This window comes from Taudactylus pleione, unplaced genomic scaffold (assembly GCF_031769625.1).
Source record: "Taudactylus pleione unplaced genomic scaffold, aTauple2 ptg000504l, whole genome shotgun sequence".
Taxonomy (NCBI): Eukaryota; Metazoa; Chordata; class Amphibia; order Anura; family Myobatrachidae; genus Taudactylus; species Taudactylus pleione.
In genome coordinates, this window is record NW_028284906.1 from 1274109 (window position 1) to 1295269 (window position 21161).

The 21161-nt window shown below is 43.8% G+C and overlaps 1 protein-coding gene across 1 annotated transcript in view; it reads right to left on the minus strand.

The window, feature by feature from the left end:
* The window catches only part of LOC148501737 (uncharacterized), an 85992-nt gene that overhangs the window by 62318 nt on the left and 2513 nt on the right, over nt 1–21161 (minus strand). The window contains exons 2-4 of the mRNA XM_088450037.1: nt 19112–19222; nt 12005–12102; nt 11409–11856 (exon numbers count right to left, since the gene is read on the minus strand). Coding sequence (XP_088306163.1) covers nt 11409–11856; nt 12005–12102; nt 19112–19214 — 649 coding nt within the window. The 5' untranslated portion in view covers nt 19215–19222. The remainder of the gene's footprint in view (nt 1–11408; nt 11857–12004; nt 12103–19111; nt 19223–21161) is intronic.

Here is a 21161-nt window from a genome sequence, read left to right on the forward strand (position 1 = left end):
AGCATACAGTCACGTACAATACATATATACACAACATACACACAGCAGCTAGCATACAGTCATACAATGCATACATACACAGTGTACATACAGCAGCTAGCATACAGTCACATACACAGTATACACACAGCAGCTAGCATACAGTCACATACAATGCATACATACACAATGTACATACAGCAGCTAGCATACAGTCACATACAATGCATACATACACAGTGTACATACAGCAGCTAGCATACAGTCACATACAATGCATACATACACAGTGTACACACAGCAGCTAGCATACAGTCACATACAATACATACATACACAGTATACACACAGCAGCTAGCATTACAGTCACATACAATACATACATACACAGTGTACATACAGCAGCTAGCATTACAGTCACATACAATACATACACAAGTGTACACACAGCAGCTAGCATACAGTCACATACAATGCATACATACACAGTATACACACAGCAGCTAGCATACAGTCACATACAATGCATACATACACAGTGTACATACAGCAGCTAGCATACAGTCACATATAATACATACACAGTGTACATACAGCAGCTAGCATTACAGTCACATACACTGCATACATACACAGTGTACATACAGCAGCTAGCATACAGTCACATACAATGCATACATACACAGTGTACATACAGCACCTAGCATACAGTCACATACAATGCATACATACACAGTGTACATACAGCAGCTAGCATACAGTCACATACAATGCATACATACACAGTGTACATACAGCAGCTAGCATACAGTCACATACAATGCATACATACACAGTGTACACACAGCAGCTAGCATACAGTCACATACAATGCATACATACACAGTGTACATACAGCAGCTAGCATACAATCACATACAATACATACATACACAGTGTACATACAGCAGCTAGCATTACAGTCACATACAATACATACATACACAGTGTACATACAGCAGCTAGCATTACAGTCACATACAATACATACATACACAGTGTACATACAGCAGCTAGCATACAGTCACATACAATGCATACACAAGTGTACACACAGCAGCTAGCATACAGTCACATATAATACATACACAGTGTACATACAGCAGCTAGCATACAGTCACATACAATGCATACATACACAGTATAAACACAGCAGCTAGCATTACAGTCACATACAATGCATACATACACAGTATACATACAGCAGCTAGCATTACAGTCACATACACTGCATACATACACAGTATACATACAGCAGCTAGCATTACAGTCACATACAATGCATACATACACAGTGTACACACAGCGGCTAGCATTACAGTCACATACAATGCATACATACACAGTATACACACAGCAGCTAGCATTACAGTCACATATAATACATACACAGTGTACATACAGCAGCTAGCATACAGTCACATACAATACATACATACACAGTATACACACAGCAGCTAGCATACAGTCACATACACTGCATACATACACAGTGTACATACAGCATCTAGCATTACAGTCACATACAATACATACATATACAGTATAAATACAGCAGCTAGCATTACAGTCACATACAATGCATACATATACAGTATAAATACAGCAGCTAGCATTACAGTCACATACAATGCATACATACACAGTGTACACACAGCAGCTAGTATTAGTCACATACAATGCATACATACACAGTGTACACACAGCAGCTAGCATACAGTCACATACAATGCATACATACACACAGCAGCAGCTAGCATACAGTCACACACAATACATACATACACAGTGTACACACAGCAGCTAGCATACAGTCACACACAATACATACATACACAGTATACATACAGCAGCTAGCATACAGTCACATACAATACATATATACACAGTGTACACACAGCAGCTAGCATACAGTCACATACAATGCATACATACACAGTGTACACACAGCAGCTAGCATACAGTCACATACACTGCATACATACAGCAGCTAGCATACAGTCACGTACAATACATATATACACAACATACACACGGCAGCTAGCATACAGTCACATACAATGCATACATACACAGTGTACATACAGCAGCTAGCATACAGTCACATACACAGTATACACACAGCAGCTAGCATACAGTCACATACAATGCATACATACACAATGTACATACAGCAGCTAGCATACAGTCACATACAATGCATACATACACAATGTACACACAGCAGCTAGCATTACAGTCACATACAATACATACATACACAGTATACACACAGCAGCTAGCATACAGTCACATATAATACATACACAGTGTACATACAGCAGCTAGCATACAGTCACATACAATACATACATACACAGTGTACACACAGCAGCTAGCATACAGTCACATATAATACATACACAGTGTACATACAGCAGCTAGCATACAGTCACATACAATACATACATACACAGTATACACACAGCAGCTAGCATACAGTCACATACAATGCATACATACACAGTGTACACACAGCAGCTAGCATTACAGTCACATACACTGCATACATACACAGTATAAACACAGCAGCTAGCATTACAGTCACATACAATGCATACATACACAGTATAAACACAGCAGCTAGCATTACAGTCACATACAATGCATACATACACAGTATACATACAGCAGCTAGCATACAGTCACATACACTGCATACATACACAGTATACATACAGCAGCTAGCATACAGTCACATACAATACATATATACACAGTGTACACACAGCAGCTAGCATACAGTCACATACACTGCATACATACACAGTATACATACAGCAGCTAGCATACAGTCACATACACTGCATACATACACAGTATACACACAGCAGCTAGCATACAGTCACATACAATGCATACATACACAGTGTACACACAGCAGCTAGCATACAGTCACATACACTGCATACATACACAGTATACATACAGCAGCTAGCATACAGTCACATACACTGCATACATACACAGTATACACACAGCAGCTAGCATACAGTCACATACAATGCATACATACACAGTGTACACACAGCAGCTAGCATACAGTCACATACACTGCATACATACACAGTATACATACAGCAGCTAGCATACAGTCACATACACTGCATACATACACAGTATACACACAGCAGCTAGCATACAGTCACATACAATACATATATACACAGTGTACACACAGCAGCTAGCATACAGTCACATACACTGCATACATACACAGTATACATACAGCAGCTAGCATACAGTCACATACACTGCATACATACACAGTATACACACAGCAGCTAGCATACAGTCACATACAATGCATACATACACAGTGTACACACAGCAGCTAGCATACAGTCACATACACTGCATACATACACAGTATACATACAGCAGCTAGCATACAGTCACATACACTGCATACATACACAGTATACATACAGCAGCTAGCATACAGTCACGTACAATACATATATACACAGTGTACACACAGCAGCTAGCATACAGTCACATACACTGCATACATACACAGTATACATACAGCAGCTAGCATACAGTCACATACACTGCATACATACACAGTATACACACAGCAGCTAGCATACAGTCACATACAATGCATACATACACAGTGTACACACAGCAGCTAGCATACAGTCACATACACTGCATACATACACAGTATACATACAGCAGCTAGCATACAGTCACATACACTGCATACATACACAGTATACACACAGCAGCTAGCATACAGTCACATACAATGCATACATACACAGTGTACACACAGCAGCTAGCAGTCACATACACTGCATACATACACAGTATACATACAGCAGCTAGCATACAGTCACATACACTGCATACATACACAGTATACACACAGCAGCTAGCATACAGTCACACACAATACATATATACACAGTGTACACACAGCAGCTAGCATACAGTCACATACACTGCATACATACACAGTATACATACAGCAGCAAGCATACAGTCACATACACTGCATACATACACAGTATACACACAGCAGCTAGCATACAGTCACATACAATGCATACATACACAGTGTACACACAGCAGCTAGCATACAGTCACATACACTGCATACATACACAGTATACATACAGCAGCTAGCATACAGTCACGTACAATACATATATACACAACATACACACAGCAGCTAGCATACAGTCATACAATGCATACATACACAGTGTACATACAGCAGCTAGCATACAGTCACATACACAGTATACACACAGCAGCTAGCATACAGTCACATACAATGCATACATACACAATGTACATACAGCAGCTAGCATACAGTCACATACAATGCATACATACACAGTGTACATACAGCAGCTAGCATACAGTCACATACAATGCATACATACACAGTGTACACACAGCAGCTAGCATACAGTCACATACAATACATACATACACAGTATACACACAGCAGCTAGCATTACAGTCACATACAATACATACATACACAGTGTACATACAGCAGCTAGCATTACAGTCACATACAATACATACACAAGTGTACACACAGCAGCTAGCATACAGTCACATACAATGCATACATACACAGTATACACACAGCAGCTAGCATACAGTCACATACAATGCATACATACACAGTGTACATACAGCAGCTAGCATACAGTCACATATAATACATACACAGTGTACATACAGCAGCTAGCATTACAGTCACATACACTGCATACATACACAGTATAAACACAGCAGCTAGCATTACAGTCACATACAATGCATACATACACAGTATAAACACAGCAGCTAGCATTACAGTCACATACAATGCATACATACACAGTATACATACAGCAGCTAGCATTACAGTCACATACACTGCATACATACACAGTATACATACAGCAGCTAGCATTACAGTCACATACAATGCATACATACACAGTGTACACACAGCGGCTAGCATACAGTCACACACAATACATACATACACAGTGTACACACAGCAGCTAGCATACAGTCACATACAATGCACACATACACAGTGTACACACAGCAGCTAGCATACAGTCACACACAATACATACATACACAGTGTACACACAGCAGCTAGCATACAGTCACATACAATGCATACATACACAGTGTACACACAGCAGCTAGTATTAGTCACATACAATGCATACACAGTATACACACAGCAGCTAGCATACAGTCACATACAATACATACATACATACACAGTATACACACAGCAGCTAGCATACAGTCACATACAATGCATACATACACAGTGTACATACAGCAGCTAGCATACAGTCACATACAATGCATACATACACAGTGTACATACAGCAGCTAGCATACAGTCACATACAATGCATACATACACAGTGTACATACAGCAGCTAGCATACAGTCACATACAATGCATACATACACAGTGTACACACAGCAGCTAGCATACAGTCACATACAATGCATACATACACAGTGTACATACAGCAGCTAGCATACAATCACATACAATACATACATACACAGTGTACATACAGCAGCTAGCATTACAGTCACATACAATACATACATACACAGTGTACATACAGCAGCTAGCATTACAGTCACATACAATACATACATACACAGTGTACATACAGCAGCTAGCATACAGTCACATACAATGCATACACAAGTGTACACACAGCAGCTAGCATACAGTCACATATAATACATACACAGTGTACATACAGCAGCTAGCATACAGTCACATACAATGCATACATACACAGTATAAACACAGCAGCTAGCATTACAGTCACATACAATTCATACATACACAGTATACATACAGCAGCTAGCATTACAGTCACATACACTGCATACATACACAGTATACATACAGCAGCTAGCATTACAGTCACATACAATGCATACATACACAGTGTACACACAGCGGCTAGCATTACAGTCACATACAATGCATACATACACAGTATACACACAGCAGCTAGCATTACAGTCACATATAATACATACACAGTGTACATACAGCAGCTAGCATACAGTCACATACAATACATACATACACAGTATACACACAGCAGCTAGCATACAGTCACATACACTGCATACATACACAGTGTACATACAGCATCTAGCATTACAGTCACATACAATACATACATATACAGTATAAATACAGCAGCTAGCATTACAGTCACATACAATGCATACATATACAGTATAAATACAGCAGCTAGCATTACAGTCACATACAATGCATACATACACAGTGTACACACAGCAGCTAGTATTAGTCACATACAATGCATACATACACAGTGTACACACAGCAGCTAGCATACAGTCACATACAATGCATACATACACACAGCAGCAGCTAGCATACAGTCACACACAATACATACATACACAGTGTACACACAGCAGCTAGCATACAGTCACACACAATACATACATACACAGTATACATACAGCAGCTAGCATACAGTCACATACAATACATATATACACAGTGTACACACAGCAGCTAGCATACAGTCACATACAATGCATACATACACAGTGTACACACAGCAGCTAGCATACAGTCACATACACTGCATACATACAGCAGCTAGCATACAGTCACGTACAATACATATATACACAACATACACACGGCAGCTAGCATACAGTCACATACAATGCATACATACACAGTGTACATACAGCAGCTAGCATACAGTCACATACACAGTATACACACAGCAGCTAGCATACAGTCACATACAATGCATACATACACAATGTACATACAGCAGCTAGCATACAGTCACATACAATGCATACATACACAATGTACACACAGCAGCTAGCATTACAGTCACATACAATACATACATACACAGTATACACACAGCAGCTAGCATACAGTCACATATAATACATACACAGTGTACATACAGCAGCTAGCATACAGTCACATACAATACATACATACACAGTGTACACACAGCAGCTAGCATACAGTCACATATAATACATACACAGTGTACATACAGCAGCTAGCATACAGTCACATACAATACATACATACACAGTATACACACAGCAGCTAGCATACAGTCACATACAATGCATACATACACAGTGTACACACAGCAGCTAGCATTACAGTCACATACACTGCATACATACACAGTATAAACACAGCAGCTAGCATTACAGTCACATACAATGCATACATACACAGTATAAACACAGCAGCTAGCATTACAGTCACATACAATGCATACATACACAGTATACATACAGCAGCTAGCATTACAGTCACATACAATGCATACATACACAGTGTACACACAGCAGCTAGCATACAGTCACATACAATACATACATACACAGTATACATACAGCAGCTAGCATTACAGTCACATACACTGCATACATACACAGTATAAACACAGCAGCTAGCATTACAGTCACATACAATGCATACATACACAGTATACATACAGCAGCTAGCATTACAGTCACATACACTGCATACATACACAGTATACATACAGCAGCTAGCATTACAGTCACATACAATGCATACATACACAGTGTACACACAGCGGCTAGCATACAGTCACACACAATACATACATACACAGTGTACACACAGCAGCTAGCATACAGTCACATACAATGCATACATACACAGTGTACACACAGCAGCTAGTATTAGTCACATACAATGCATACACAGTATACACACAGCAGCTAGCATACAGTCACATACAATACATACATACATACACAGTATACACACAGCAGCTAGCATACAGTCACATACAATGCATACATACACAGTGTACATACAGCAGCTAGCATACAGTCACATACAATGCATACATACACAGTGTACATACAGCAGCTAGCATACAGTCACATACACAGTATACACACAGCAGCTAGCATACAGTCACATACAATGCATACATACACAGTGTACACACAGCAGCTAGCATTACAGTCACATACAATGCATACATACACAGTGTACATACAGCAGCTAGCATACAGTCACATACAATACATACATACACAGTGTACATACAGCAGCTAGCATACAGTCACATACAATGCATACATACACAGTGTACATACAGCAGCTAGCATACAGTCACATACAATGCATACACAGTATACACACAGCAGCTAGCATACAGTCACATACAATGCATACATACACAGTGTACACACAGCAGCTAGCATACAGTCACATACAATGCATACATACACAGTGTACACACAGCAGCTAGCATACAGTCACATACAATACATACATACACAGTATACATACAGCAGCTAGCATTACAGTCACATACACTGCATAAATACACAGTATAAACACAGCAGCTAGCATACAGTCACATACAATGCATACATACACAGTATACATACAGCAGCTAGCATTACAGTCACATACACTGCATACATACACAGTATACATACAGCAGCTAGCATTACAGTCACATACAATGCATACATACACAGTGTACACACAGCAGCTAGCATACAGTCACACACAATACATACATACACAGTGTACACACAGCAGCTAGCATACAGTCACATACAATGCATACATACACAGTGTACACACAGCGACTAGCATACAGTCACACACAATACATACATACACAGTGTACACACAGCAGCTAGCATTACAGTCACATACAATACATACATACACAGTGTACACACAGCAGCTAGCATACAATCACATGCAATACATACATACACATTATACACACAGCAGCTAGCATTACAGTCACATACAATACATACATACATACACAGTGTACACACAGCAGCTAGCATACAGTCACACACAATACATACATACACAGTGTACACACAGCAGCTAGCATACAGTCACATACAATACATACATGCACAGTGTACACACAGCAGCTAGCATACAGTCACATACAATGCATACATACACAGTGTACACACAGAGGCTAGCATACAGTCACACACAATACATACATACACAGTGTACACACAGCGGCTAGCATACAGTCACACACAATACATACATACACAGTGTACACACAGCAGCTAGCATACAGTCACATACAATGCATACATACACAGTGTACACACAGCGGCTAGCATACAGTCACACACAATACATACATACACAGTGTACACACAGCGGCTAGCATACAGTCACATACAATACATACATACACAGTGTACACACAGCGGCTAGCATACAGTCACACACAATACATACATACACAGTGTACACACAGCAGCTAGTATTAGTCACATACAATGCATACACAGTGTACACACAGCAGCTAGCATACAATCACATACAATACATACATACACAGTATACACACAGCAGCTAGCATTACAGTCACATACAATGCATACATACACAGTGTACACACAGCAGCTAGCATTACAGTCACACACAATACATACATACACAGTGTACATACAGCAGCTAGCATACAGTCACATACAATGCATACATACACAGTGTACACACAGCAGCTAGCATACAGTCACATACAATACATACATACACAGTATACACACAGCAGCTAGCATTACAGTCACATATAATACATACACAGTGTACATACAGCAGCTAGCATACAGTCACATACAATACATACATACACAGTATACACACAGCAGCTAGTGCACGGACAAACTCTATACTGCACGAGTCTCACACATGAGGTGGTCAATTATAGCAGACCAGACGCAGGAATCCATACCGGAAGTTTACATCTGGGGGGAGGAGCGGCCGGGGGAGCGCCTATATCCCCTAGGCTGCGATTTTTGACGGCCGGGTATGCTGACCTCACAGTGACTGTGTGCCCTATAGTGCATTTTACCACCCATCCCGGCGACAGACGATATGGCCCCGGCCGCCTTAGTGATGAAACGTCATACGAGACCTTCACCCGCAGCCGCCTTGGACGTGTTTTAATACCGGAGGCGGACTGCTTTGCACACGATTCCCCAAGAGGAACCACTTACCTGACATCTCCGTGCCCCGACCGCAGTCCCGGACCTCAGCGGATGACGCTAGTCAAGCCAAGCTGAGGCCTGTTAAGAACCTCAGGGCATATAGCAATGCTAGTGTCTTGACGCCGTTAGGAGGCAGTAGGAGTCGTGGTACAATCATCTTCCATGGCGCCTGGTACCGCTAAACTCTGAAGTTAGAAAACTAAGGTAGAACATAAATGAAACAACTGAATATGCCTGTGGCTAGGGACGAGGTATATAGGGACGAGGAACAGTGCATGCTGGGAGCCCCAAAGCTTAGCCGTTTGGTGCATTGGATGTGATCCAACTATATACCCCAGGGTAATTCCTATGGACCCCGAAGAAGAAATAGGATATGCTTATCTGAGTAAGGTTCCACTCATGGGTAATAGAAATCAGGATAAATTCATCCCCTTGGACACCTTAACCACTTTTAATGATCTCTAAATCTGGAATACAGCCCAGCACCAAGCACACAGAGAATACTCAGGTTGTAGTAATTTGGAATTTTACATATGAAAATATAGGATTCAAAACACGTATAATATAAAGCTATACAAACAGCGAATCAATCAATATAATTCACCCAAATCCTACAGAATCGGTGATCCAACAGCTGCAGTGGTCGTTCCTGGCTGAGGGAGCCTTTGGAAGATGAAAAGGAACCACCAATGCGTTTCATGTGAAAAACTTCCCCAGGGATCATATAGAAAATTCTATATTACTACCCCATAAGTCCTCTCTATCCTTAGTGCTGGGCTGTATTCCAGATATGGAGTACCACAATACCTTTATTACTACCATCATTTGGTGTTTTATTTTATACTCTATAAACACCTTCTCGTCTTATTACTCTCTCTCTATATACACACACATTAAATGGTGTATGAGGGCATTTAAAAGGTAACGATTTACTCTCACAAGTTATTCCTCAGATGAAACTGCACGATAACTACTAAATGAGTCAGCATGAAACATCTACTGAGATAGACCATGCACTCATCTGACTTTTCTCAGAGCACTGATTCATCGCAGTGGGTGGAGTCTGTGTGGAGTAATATATTACACTCATTGAAGACAAACTACATGCTCTCACGGTCTGATTGCACTTTCCATGTCTCGTGTAAATTGTGGATGAATCTGCAGTACCCACCTCTAATTAGATTTACAAATTAACAAATTGCTCACTAACAGAGGAGGGTGTAGGATAAGAGATTGTTGTAGTGACTGAGCAATGAGAATATGTCTATTTTCTGTAATAAGCGTTTATTACTCACCTGTGCTGATATCTGTAGGGATTTCCTCCTCCTTACTCTGCTGATCTCCCCTCATATACGTCTCTCCTTCTCCCTCTGTATCTTCTGCCTTCATATCAGTCACATACGTCTCTTCTTCTCCCTCTATATCTTCTGCCTTCATATCAGTCACATACGTCTCTTCTTCTCCCTCTGTATCTTCTGCCTTCATATCAGTCACATACATCTCTTCTTCTCCTTCTGTATCTTCTGCCTTCATATCAGTCACATACGTCTCTTCTTCTCCTTCTATATCTTCTGCCTTCATATCAGTCACATACATCTCTTCTTCTCCCTCTGTATCTTCTGCCTTCATATCAGTCACATACGTCTCTTCTTCTCCCTCTATATCTTCTATTTTCATATCAGTCACATAAGTCTCTTCTTCTCCCTGTATGTCTTGTTCCTTAATACAAATCAGGTCTTCATCCTAAATTACCCACAAAATAACACTTTAATAATGTCAGTAAATTAGATCAGAATAAATATTAGAATAGTAAAATATCAGCATGCAAGATGCAGATTAATTCATGAAAAGTCACTTTGGTATTGCAATCTTCAGGAAGAGCCTATATTACCTGATCCTCCTGTGGGGTCCTGTGATTAACCACTGTACAATCCTGGGAATACAGAGGACGGGGCCATCTCTCTGGTGTATTTCTGTTAATGGGGCCGTCTGTAGGAGACACACAGTGACTGAGTACATTGTATATACGTGATTATCAGGTGATGTGTGTACAGTAACCTAACCATTTATATTGGATGGGGAAAGCTCTCTAGGTATGACTCCCTATGGTGCATTTAACAAGTATATAAGGAGGCATCTCATAAATGTTTCAATAAACAGGTTGGAACAATGGGAAATGTCAAAGCTCTTTATATCAGGGAATAAATATATATCATTAGTGTTCATTTTTAAATTTTCACAAAAGATATGGTACAATGTACTTCACATCCCCAGCAGTGTGACAGGGCAGATCTGTGACACTATGTCTAGGGTCCTCACATCCCCAGCAGTGTGACAGGGCAGACCTGTGACATTACGTCTAGGGTCCTCACATCCCCAGCAGTGTGACAGGGCAGACCTGTGACACTATGTCTAGGGTCCCCACATCCCCAGCAGTGTGACAGGGCAGATCTGTGACATTATGTCTAGGGTCCTCACATCCCCAGCAGTGTGACAGGGCGGATCTGTGAGACTGTCTGTCTAAGATCCCCATATCCAGATATCAGAGAAAAATACCTAAAGAGCGTCCAGGAGAAACGCCAAACAATAAGTTAAACAGTAGCCCAGGTGCCAGCAAATCTGTGGGTGACCACTAAAAATTTACTTCCAGAATTCTGCATGGAAACTACCCTGAATTTGGGCCCAGAGGCAGGGAGAAAAGATCCCCAGACAGCAGCCTCTTGGCCACAGAGTGTCATCTCCTTGGTGCTTCAAGAAAACAATCAGGTGGCTGTGCTGGCTAGCTCTCCCTGCATCTCCTCATGTCACTGCAGGAGGCTGCATGGGAGGCCACTCTGATTCCCTGGGAGGGGGAAGACCAGCAGCCCAAAAAGGGATCCAAATCCCCATAGACCACCTGGGAAGAGGTAAGTGCAATGATACTTTCTTCCATAGGGGGTCCACAGAGTTGACCTTGGGGTATAGCTGGATCTGGATCCACAGGCACCACGCAGTTAAAAGCTTTAGCTCACAGGATGCACTGGATCCATCCTCCTCTATACCCCGCCCCCGAGCCACAGGCACCTCAGTTGAAGATGGTGCCCGGACGGTCGGGTCACCGTTAGCGCAGGGGGGGCTGATTAGCAGCAACTAAGCTACTTTTTAATTTTATGAGTTTTAGTCTCTTCTTTACTTTTAAACTCTTCAGAGCGGCAGCATTGGATTGTCCAAGCTGCCGCTCCGTCACCCCGCCGGCGCTGCGCCGCCACTACAGATCTGGGGATCACGGCGGGACCCCAGAGTCTGTGCTAGCCGGGCTCTGTGGGCTCCCAGGACTGCTGCCGGATCGACGGGGACAGGTAAGGTCGCGGGTCACCGCTTGCGGTGATCTGTGTATTTATGCAGGCAACTTGTTAATAGCCAGGGGAGGCAGCCTTCCCTGTTTAGCGGCTCCTCCCCTCAGCTCAGCCCACCTTTCTGCTCAGGTCTGGCGTCACTGAACTACTGCTCTATAGCCACACCCCCTCTGAGTTCTCCGGTGGCCATCTTTGTCTATAGTGGCAGCGCAGATCTCCCAGGCTTTGCGTGGACCGGACCCCCTGTATCCTTCTTCCCTGCAGGGACAGTGTATGCAGCACTATAGCCCTCCCAGACTCTGAATCCGGGCAGGCTGATTATAGTGACAAGGTGCAGTATTACTTTCTGCATTGTATGTGACTTTTGCTAGTGCTGACTGACTAGGCATTTCTAAATACTGTCAGTCTATACCTATCCCTTTCACTGCTCCTACTCCTGCAGGCGCTGCGTTACAGGGGTCAGTAAGGAGAATTTATCGCAGGATGGGCTGTGTGTGAGGTGCTATCAGCAGCCTGGTCCCTCCAACCCGCCCCAACTATGGGACAGGACCCTCCTTGGGCGGTGTTTTCTCAGGTGCCGGCCTCCATCGCGCATCGCCTGGTGGTCCCGGCCGTTCTCCCCCATATGGGGTTACCCCAAACAGCCATCCTCCCCTCTCAGTGTATTCCGCAGTTATTGCAGTCTACTACTGGGCCGCAGACTGTTACTCCCTATCAGGGGTTACCGCTCTATATGCAGTCTCCTCCGGTGTCTCAGCAGTCTGTTATTCACTTCCAGGGACTTCCGCAAGGTGGTTAGCCTCCTTGGGTGGATGTGTTCTCTAGTTCAGTCCAGAGTTTAGCGGCCTCTTCTTCAGCCTTTCAGACCATACTATGGAGTGAAAAGCCTCAGAAGGCAGCTTATGTCATCCCAGTCTACGCAACTGTCAGATACGGACGCGTCTTCGGATGATGGGGAAATGCCTTAGGGATCTGAATCGTATTCCCCTGTCTGGGAGGTGGAACCTAAATCTTCTATTAATGTGCCAGCATTGGTAAGGGCAGTTCGATCCATTCTTGACATAGAGGATGACGTCCTGGCCCCTAAGTCCAAATACCCAAATTTCATACAGGCAAAAGTGACTTCAGCAGTTTTTCCTCTCTCTGACCAGCTAAAAGACCACATGGCGGAGGCCTGGCAATCACCTAGTAAGAGGTTTCAGCCGCAAAAACGTTTAGCTTCCAGTTATCCGTTTCCTGCAAGTCATTGCAAAAAGTGGGAATCTCCGCCTGCGGTAATTCTCACGTTACTCGCTTAATGAAGAGTGCTACACTGCCTATGCCTTCCATTTCATCCCTAAAAGATTCCACGGACAGGAAGGTGGAGACTTGCTTGAAATCAATCTATTCTCTCTCAGGGGCTGTGGCCCGTCCGTCCATGGCTATCTCCTTGTTGACGAAGGCCATTGAGAGCTGGGCCAATGTGCTGGAGCATACTTTCCCTGGAGGAAGCTCCTAAGGCTCAGATAGGTTTAGTGGGACAGATGAAAGATGCCGCTGCCTATATTGGTGAGGCGGCTTTGGATGCCAGTCTACTGACCTCCAGAGTCTCGGCCGCAGCTGTGTCTGCTCGCCGCTCTTTGTGGTTACGCTCCTAGAGGGCGGATGCCGATTCAAAAAAGGGCCTGGAGGCCTTGCCCTTCAATGGGGAGATAATGTTTGGCCCAGACCTGGACAAAATTGTAGACACCCTGGCGAAGTCTAAGTCAGCTTTTCTGCCATTGGCAGCTGCGCCTTCAAAGGCTAGGACCTCTGCATTTCGGTCCTTTCATTCTCAGGGAAGTCCAAAGGTCAGCCCTTCCCTAGACAATCGGCAGCCAAGTCAACCCCTAAGCCTAAGAAACAAGCTTGGAGCACTACACACCCTACTTCCAAGCCAGAGGATAAACCCTCAGCCTGATGGGATGTGCCTCCCTCTGAGGGATCCCAGAGTATGAGGCCGACTTCTTCAATTCGCCCAGTGCTGGTGCAATACAACCACGGATGCTTGGGTACGAGTGGTCTCCTAGGGGTACGTCCTCTCCTTTCGTCACAGACCTCCCCACCAGTTTTTCTTTACGAGTCCTCTTCTGGATGAAACCAAGGCCTTGCAGATTCGGGGAGCCATAGAGTCCTTGCTGAAAGCAGGGGTCATTGTTCCAGTTCCGCTTTCTTAGCGCGGGACGGGTTACTACTCTGGTTCAGAAACCCAATGGGTCTCATCGGCCTATTCTCAATCTGAAATCTCTGAACAAGTTCCTCAGAGTGCTCAGATTCAAGATGGAGACTTTGCGTTCCATCATTCTGGATATGGAACCTGGGGACTACATGGTCTCCCTGGACATCCAGGACACCTACCTTCATGTTCCCATAGCGCCTTCACACCAGTGGTATCTGCGGTTTGCTATACGGCATCAACACTTCCAAGTTTCAGGCGCTGTCCTTTGGCCTCTCCACAGCTCCAAGGATGGCTGTCATGGCTGCCCATCTGCGGAGCCAAGGTATAGGGCTTCTGCCATATATCGACAACCTCCTTTTGCTGGCGGTACTTCTACGACATCTACACCTGACGATCGCTTGTCTGCAAGCGCACGGGTAAATTGGAAAAAGTCCTCCCTAATTCCCTCAGAGGATGGTTCATTTGGGAGCCCTTCTGAATTCTCATCAGCAGAGGATCTTTCTAACCCCAGAAAAGATCTCCTCCCTACAACTGCGGGTACACAGTTCCCTGAACAGTTGTCGGGTGTCAGTTCACTTGGCAATGCGGGTTCTAGTTTCCATGGTGTCTGTGTTTGACATGGTGAAATATGCCCAGTTGCATTCCAGGCCCCTGCAGGGGCGAATTCTTTCCAAATGGAACGGGTTACCACACCGGATCAGGACTCAGATGCTGGTGTTGTCTCCGGAGGTGCGCCTGTCTCTGTACTCGTGGCTTCAGACATCTCACCAGGGGATCTTCTGACAACAGATGCCAGTCTCCAGGGTTGGGGTGCAGAGACAGGTCCACTTTCACTTCAAGGCCATTGGACAGCGGAAGAAGCAATTCTCCTGATCAACATTCTGGAACTTCGGGCAGTGTACAGGGTCTTCCAGTTGTCAAGTCACGTTCTCGAAGGAAAAGCCGTGCAGGTTCAGTCCAACAATGCCACAGCGGTGGCGTACATCAACCATCAAGGGAGCACTCGCAGTTGAGCAGCGAAGACAGAGGTGTCACGCATCTTGTCTTGGGTGGACTGCCACCTTCCAGCCATCTCGGCAGTGTTCATTCCAGGAGTCCTCAATTGGGAGGCGGACTTCCTCAGCCATCACAACGTGCATCCCAGGGAATGGTCTCTTTACCAAGAGGTGTTTCAACTTCTTGTGGATAAATGGGGCCTGCCAGAGGTGGACCTCATGGCCTCCCATCACAATCACAAGTTGCCAGTGTACGGGTCCAAAACAAGAGATGCCGAAGCAAGCTTGGTGGACGCTCTGCCGGTGAGGTGGACATTCCAGTTTGCGTATCTATTCCCTCAGATATCACTGCTTCCTCGAGTTCTTCAGAAACTCAAGCAGGACGGCGGCACTATTCTGCTGGTGGCTTCGGCTTGGCCCAGACATCCTTGGTACTCAGATCTTCGGAGTCTCTCCGTCGACACTCCGTTCCTGCTGCCTCTATGTCTGGACTTGTTGTCTCAGGGTTCCTGCCTTTACCCAGATCTGGGTCGTCTGTCTTTGACGGCTTGGCTCTTGAGACATCCATCTTAAAGTCCAAGGGCTTCTCTAGCTCACAAGCCTGCCACAGCCAGGATCTACCACAGAGTGTGGCATACCTATTTTCAGTGGTGTGGCACGTGAAATTATGATCCTCAAGTGTTTTGTGCTTGTAGTATTTTGGCGTTCCTTCAGTCTGGTTTGGATATCAGCTTACGCCTGGTCTCCTTAAAAGTTCATGTTTCTGCACTACCTGTATGGTTCCAGCGAAGGATAGCGACTGGAAAAGACTCTTTCTCCTGGCGATTGCTTTGGCCAGGAGGGTATCAGAATTGGGGGCGCTTCCCTGTCATCCTCCCTTTCTGATATTTCACCAGGACAGGGTGGCACTTCGCACTTGTCCAAGTTTTCTACCTAAAGTGGTTTCTAATTTCCACATTAATCAGGAGATTGTTGTACTGGCCTTTCGGTCACCAGACCTCTCGGCTGGTGAGGCCTCCTTGGAAGTGGTCCATGCTCTCAAAATTTATGTGGACCAGACCAGTTCCCTTCGGAACTCTTTGCATTTCAGAGGGGATGGTTGGCTAATAAACAAACTTCAGCTAGATGGCTTCGTTTGGCTATTTCTGAGGCTTATACACAGGCGGGCCTGCCTGTTCCAGCCTCTGTTAAGGCTTATTCTACTCGTGGGCAGCTCGCCGTGGCGCCACGGCTGTTCAGCTGTGTAAGGCGGCCACGTTGTCTTCCATCCAGACCTTTCTGAGGTTCTATGCTTTTAACACCTCGCTGGAATCTCCTCTCAGCGCAGGAGTGTCCCTGCCCTTAATTGGACTGCTTTGGGACATCCCCAAGGTCAACCCTATATACCCTCTATGGACCCCGAAGAAGAAAATGAGAGATATGGAAAGAACTTACCAGTTATCTCTCTTTCTTTTAAGTCCATAAGGTCCACAGGGTACCAGCCCTGATGTACCTGGCTTTATATGGGCTGTGTTACTGGCCACCAGTTTTCCGTCTCGTTTTCTGTGAGTATGGTTCTTGTGTGTTCCAGTCCTCCTCCGGCCTTGGCTACTTACCAATTGAGGTGCCTGTGGCTTGGGGGCGGGTATAGAGGAGGATGGACCCAGTGCATCCTGGGAGATAAAGCTTTTAACTGCCTGGTTCCAGTGGATCCACATCCAGCTATATCCCAAGGTCAACCCTGTGGAACCTATGGACTTCGAAGAAATAGAGATAACAAGGGTAAGTTCTTACCATATCTCTCATTTTTAAATATTACACTTGTATCAGACTTTCATACCAAACAAACCCCAGGGGCTAGTGCTGTAGCAGAACTCTTTCAGTGGTGGGGTATTGTGAGCAAGGCTCCCGTTCTATAGCTCATATCACTGCATCTAGGACTAGACTCCCGAATACAGTAACACTCCCTGCACCGCTGCAGCCAACGGACTTAATCCCCCTTCGCACTGAGGTCCCGGGATGGTTTCGAAAATATGAGCTACACCGGAGAGTGTGAGAAGGATACTGGTCAGATCTCTGGGCTGGTAACACACAGTGACATGATGTGAGGTGGAGAGCAGGAGTATAATAGGGACTGATGGCTCCTTATGTGTGAGATAAACCAGGGAGTGTGAGGAGGAGACTGGTCAGATCTCTGGGCTGGTAACACACAGTGACATGATGTGAGGGGGAGGGCAGGCGTATAATAGGGACTGATGGCTCCTTATGTGTGAGATACACCAAGGAGTGTGAAGAGGAGACTGGTCAGATCTCTGTGCTGGTAGCACACAGTGACACAATGTGAGAGAGAGAGAATGAGTATCTGCCCAACTGGGCAGATACATTTCCCTCATTAGTTTGTACTGACAGAGGAGGGTGCATGATAAGAGATTGCTGTAGTGACTGAACAAGAAGATAATGTGACTCTTCATTAATAAATGATTATTACTTACCTGCGCTGATACATGTAGGGATTTCCTCCACTTTAAACTGCTGACTACCCATCATATACGCCTCCTTTTCTCCCGCTATATCTTCTGCCTTTAGATCAGTCATTTCTTTAACTTATAAAACACACAAAACAATAAAATAACACATGATTACCAATAAATTATACAAGACATAAGTAAAAATAGAAGAATATCAGTGTGGAAGACTAACTACAGCTGCTCTAAACCTGAACCTAGTTCCACTAAATTTGGCATGGTGGTGTAGTTTGATCAGGATTAGGTTTCTGGATAAGTCTGAAGGTCGTCAGGGCCATGGAGGCCTAACATGGTGCCCACCAAGTAGGCCGTGGAGTCTCCAATTTCAAATATTGGTTTGAGCAAGTTCGCCCAGGATGTCTTCCAGTGCCTAAAACAGCACTGATCTCAAGGCACAGGCTGATATGTACCAGTGGGATACATAACCAACGGGAGAGGAGTTAGAGGATCACCTGTCACACTGCACCTGCACTGACCGTTACTATTTACTTCCAACTGTCACACTGCACCTGCACTGACAGTTACTGATTTTCTTCAAGCACATTTCCGTTGGTCTGCAGAGATTGCTGCTCGGCAATGATTTCTGAATTCGCAGTGATTTGGGAAGCTATACTGATTTCTGTCCTGTAAGTCACTCCTAATATACCACATCCAAACAGTCAGAATACAGCTGCATCCACTGCCAATTACTCCTAAATAGCATTGTTATCCAGGTGTGAAGGACTTCTGTGTTGCTTGTCAAAGCTTTCTCCCTTTAGTCTAACATTCAAACTATGGGGGTCAATCCTATTGGGTGCGAATTGCGAGTTGCGATTATCACTTCGAATTCGAATAGCGAATTAATTTTGCAATTCAATTAGCAGCTCACACTGATCACTGAGACTGAATTCGCAACTTTACAATCGCAACTCCCTGAGGGTGAGAGATGGAAAGGAAAATCTTTATTTTAAAGGTTAAAATGTTGGGACACTGTGCTGAACCCCTTGTACACCCCCCTAATGACTATTTAGGCATTTGGAAGTTTTCATTTGAAGTAGTTACTCCAAAAATTACATGTAATTTTTTGGGATAATAAAAAAAAAAATATCTTTAAATTACCCCAAAATAAACTTTTCCGTTAGTTTAGGCACCCCAAAGTTAATTACAATATTTTTTACGTTGAAAAATAATTGTTTATATAATTTGTTTTCCATTTTTCAATGTACCCTCAAAGTACCCCAAAATCACCCTTTTTCCTACTTTTTTTGCATTTTTCATTTCATTCGTTTGAGATTAAACGAAAAAAGCTTGTTTTAAATCATTTTCTTGCATTTAAAAAAAAAAAAGCACAAATCAGCCATTTGACACCATTTTAAAACATACAGTAACTTCCTAATGGCCACAAACAGCCGTCTATACAGTCTTGCTAACGAAATTATCCATTTTGAGGGGTCCAGGATGGTCTCCCCACATTTTCATGCATTTCTCGCAAATCTCATTTGCCAGTCAATTCGCTCCCCTCCGCTGCGAGTAGTGCGAATAGGCATTTTTAATTGGATTGGAGAATTCTCGGGAGCGCGCTTCGCAGCGAAGTGTGCGAGTTTCAAGAAACAAACTCGCTACTTGCAATTCGCACCTAATTGGATCGAGCCCTATGTTTAGTTCTTTCACATCTCAACCTTTACAAGTGTGGACCTATTCAGGACTATTCACTCTTAAAGCACAACCAAAGACTAAGTTTCAGAAAAGCCATCCAGTCTGGGTCGCAGCTCCTCAGCTGCTAGAAGTTAGAGAGAGGCAAGAGGTGAGGAGACCTCAGAGGAAGTACAAGCACGCTTGGCAGCTCAGCATAAAAGAAAAGCAGCCACTGAAGAGAGAATCACACCTCAGTATTGAGTTAACCGTGTCTACATACTCTATATAAATGGATCGATAAGTCCTTTTCAGGGCTAAAACATGTTAGTACACAGTGAGAATCCTCAGAATCAATGGGGTGGGGTTATAGGTGAGGACAATGTAAAAGATGAAGGCTGCAGAT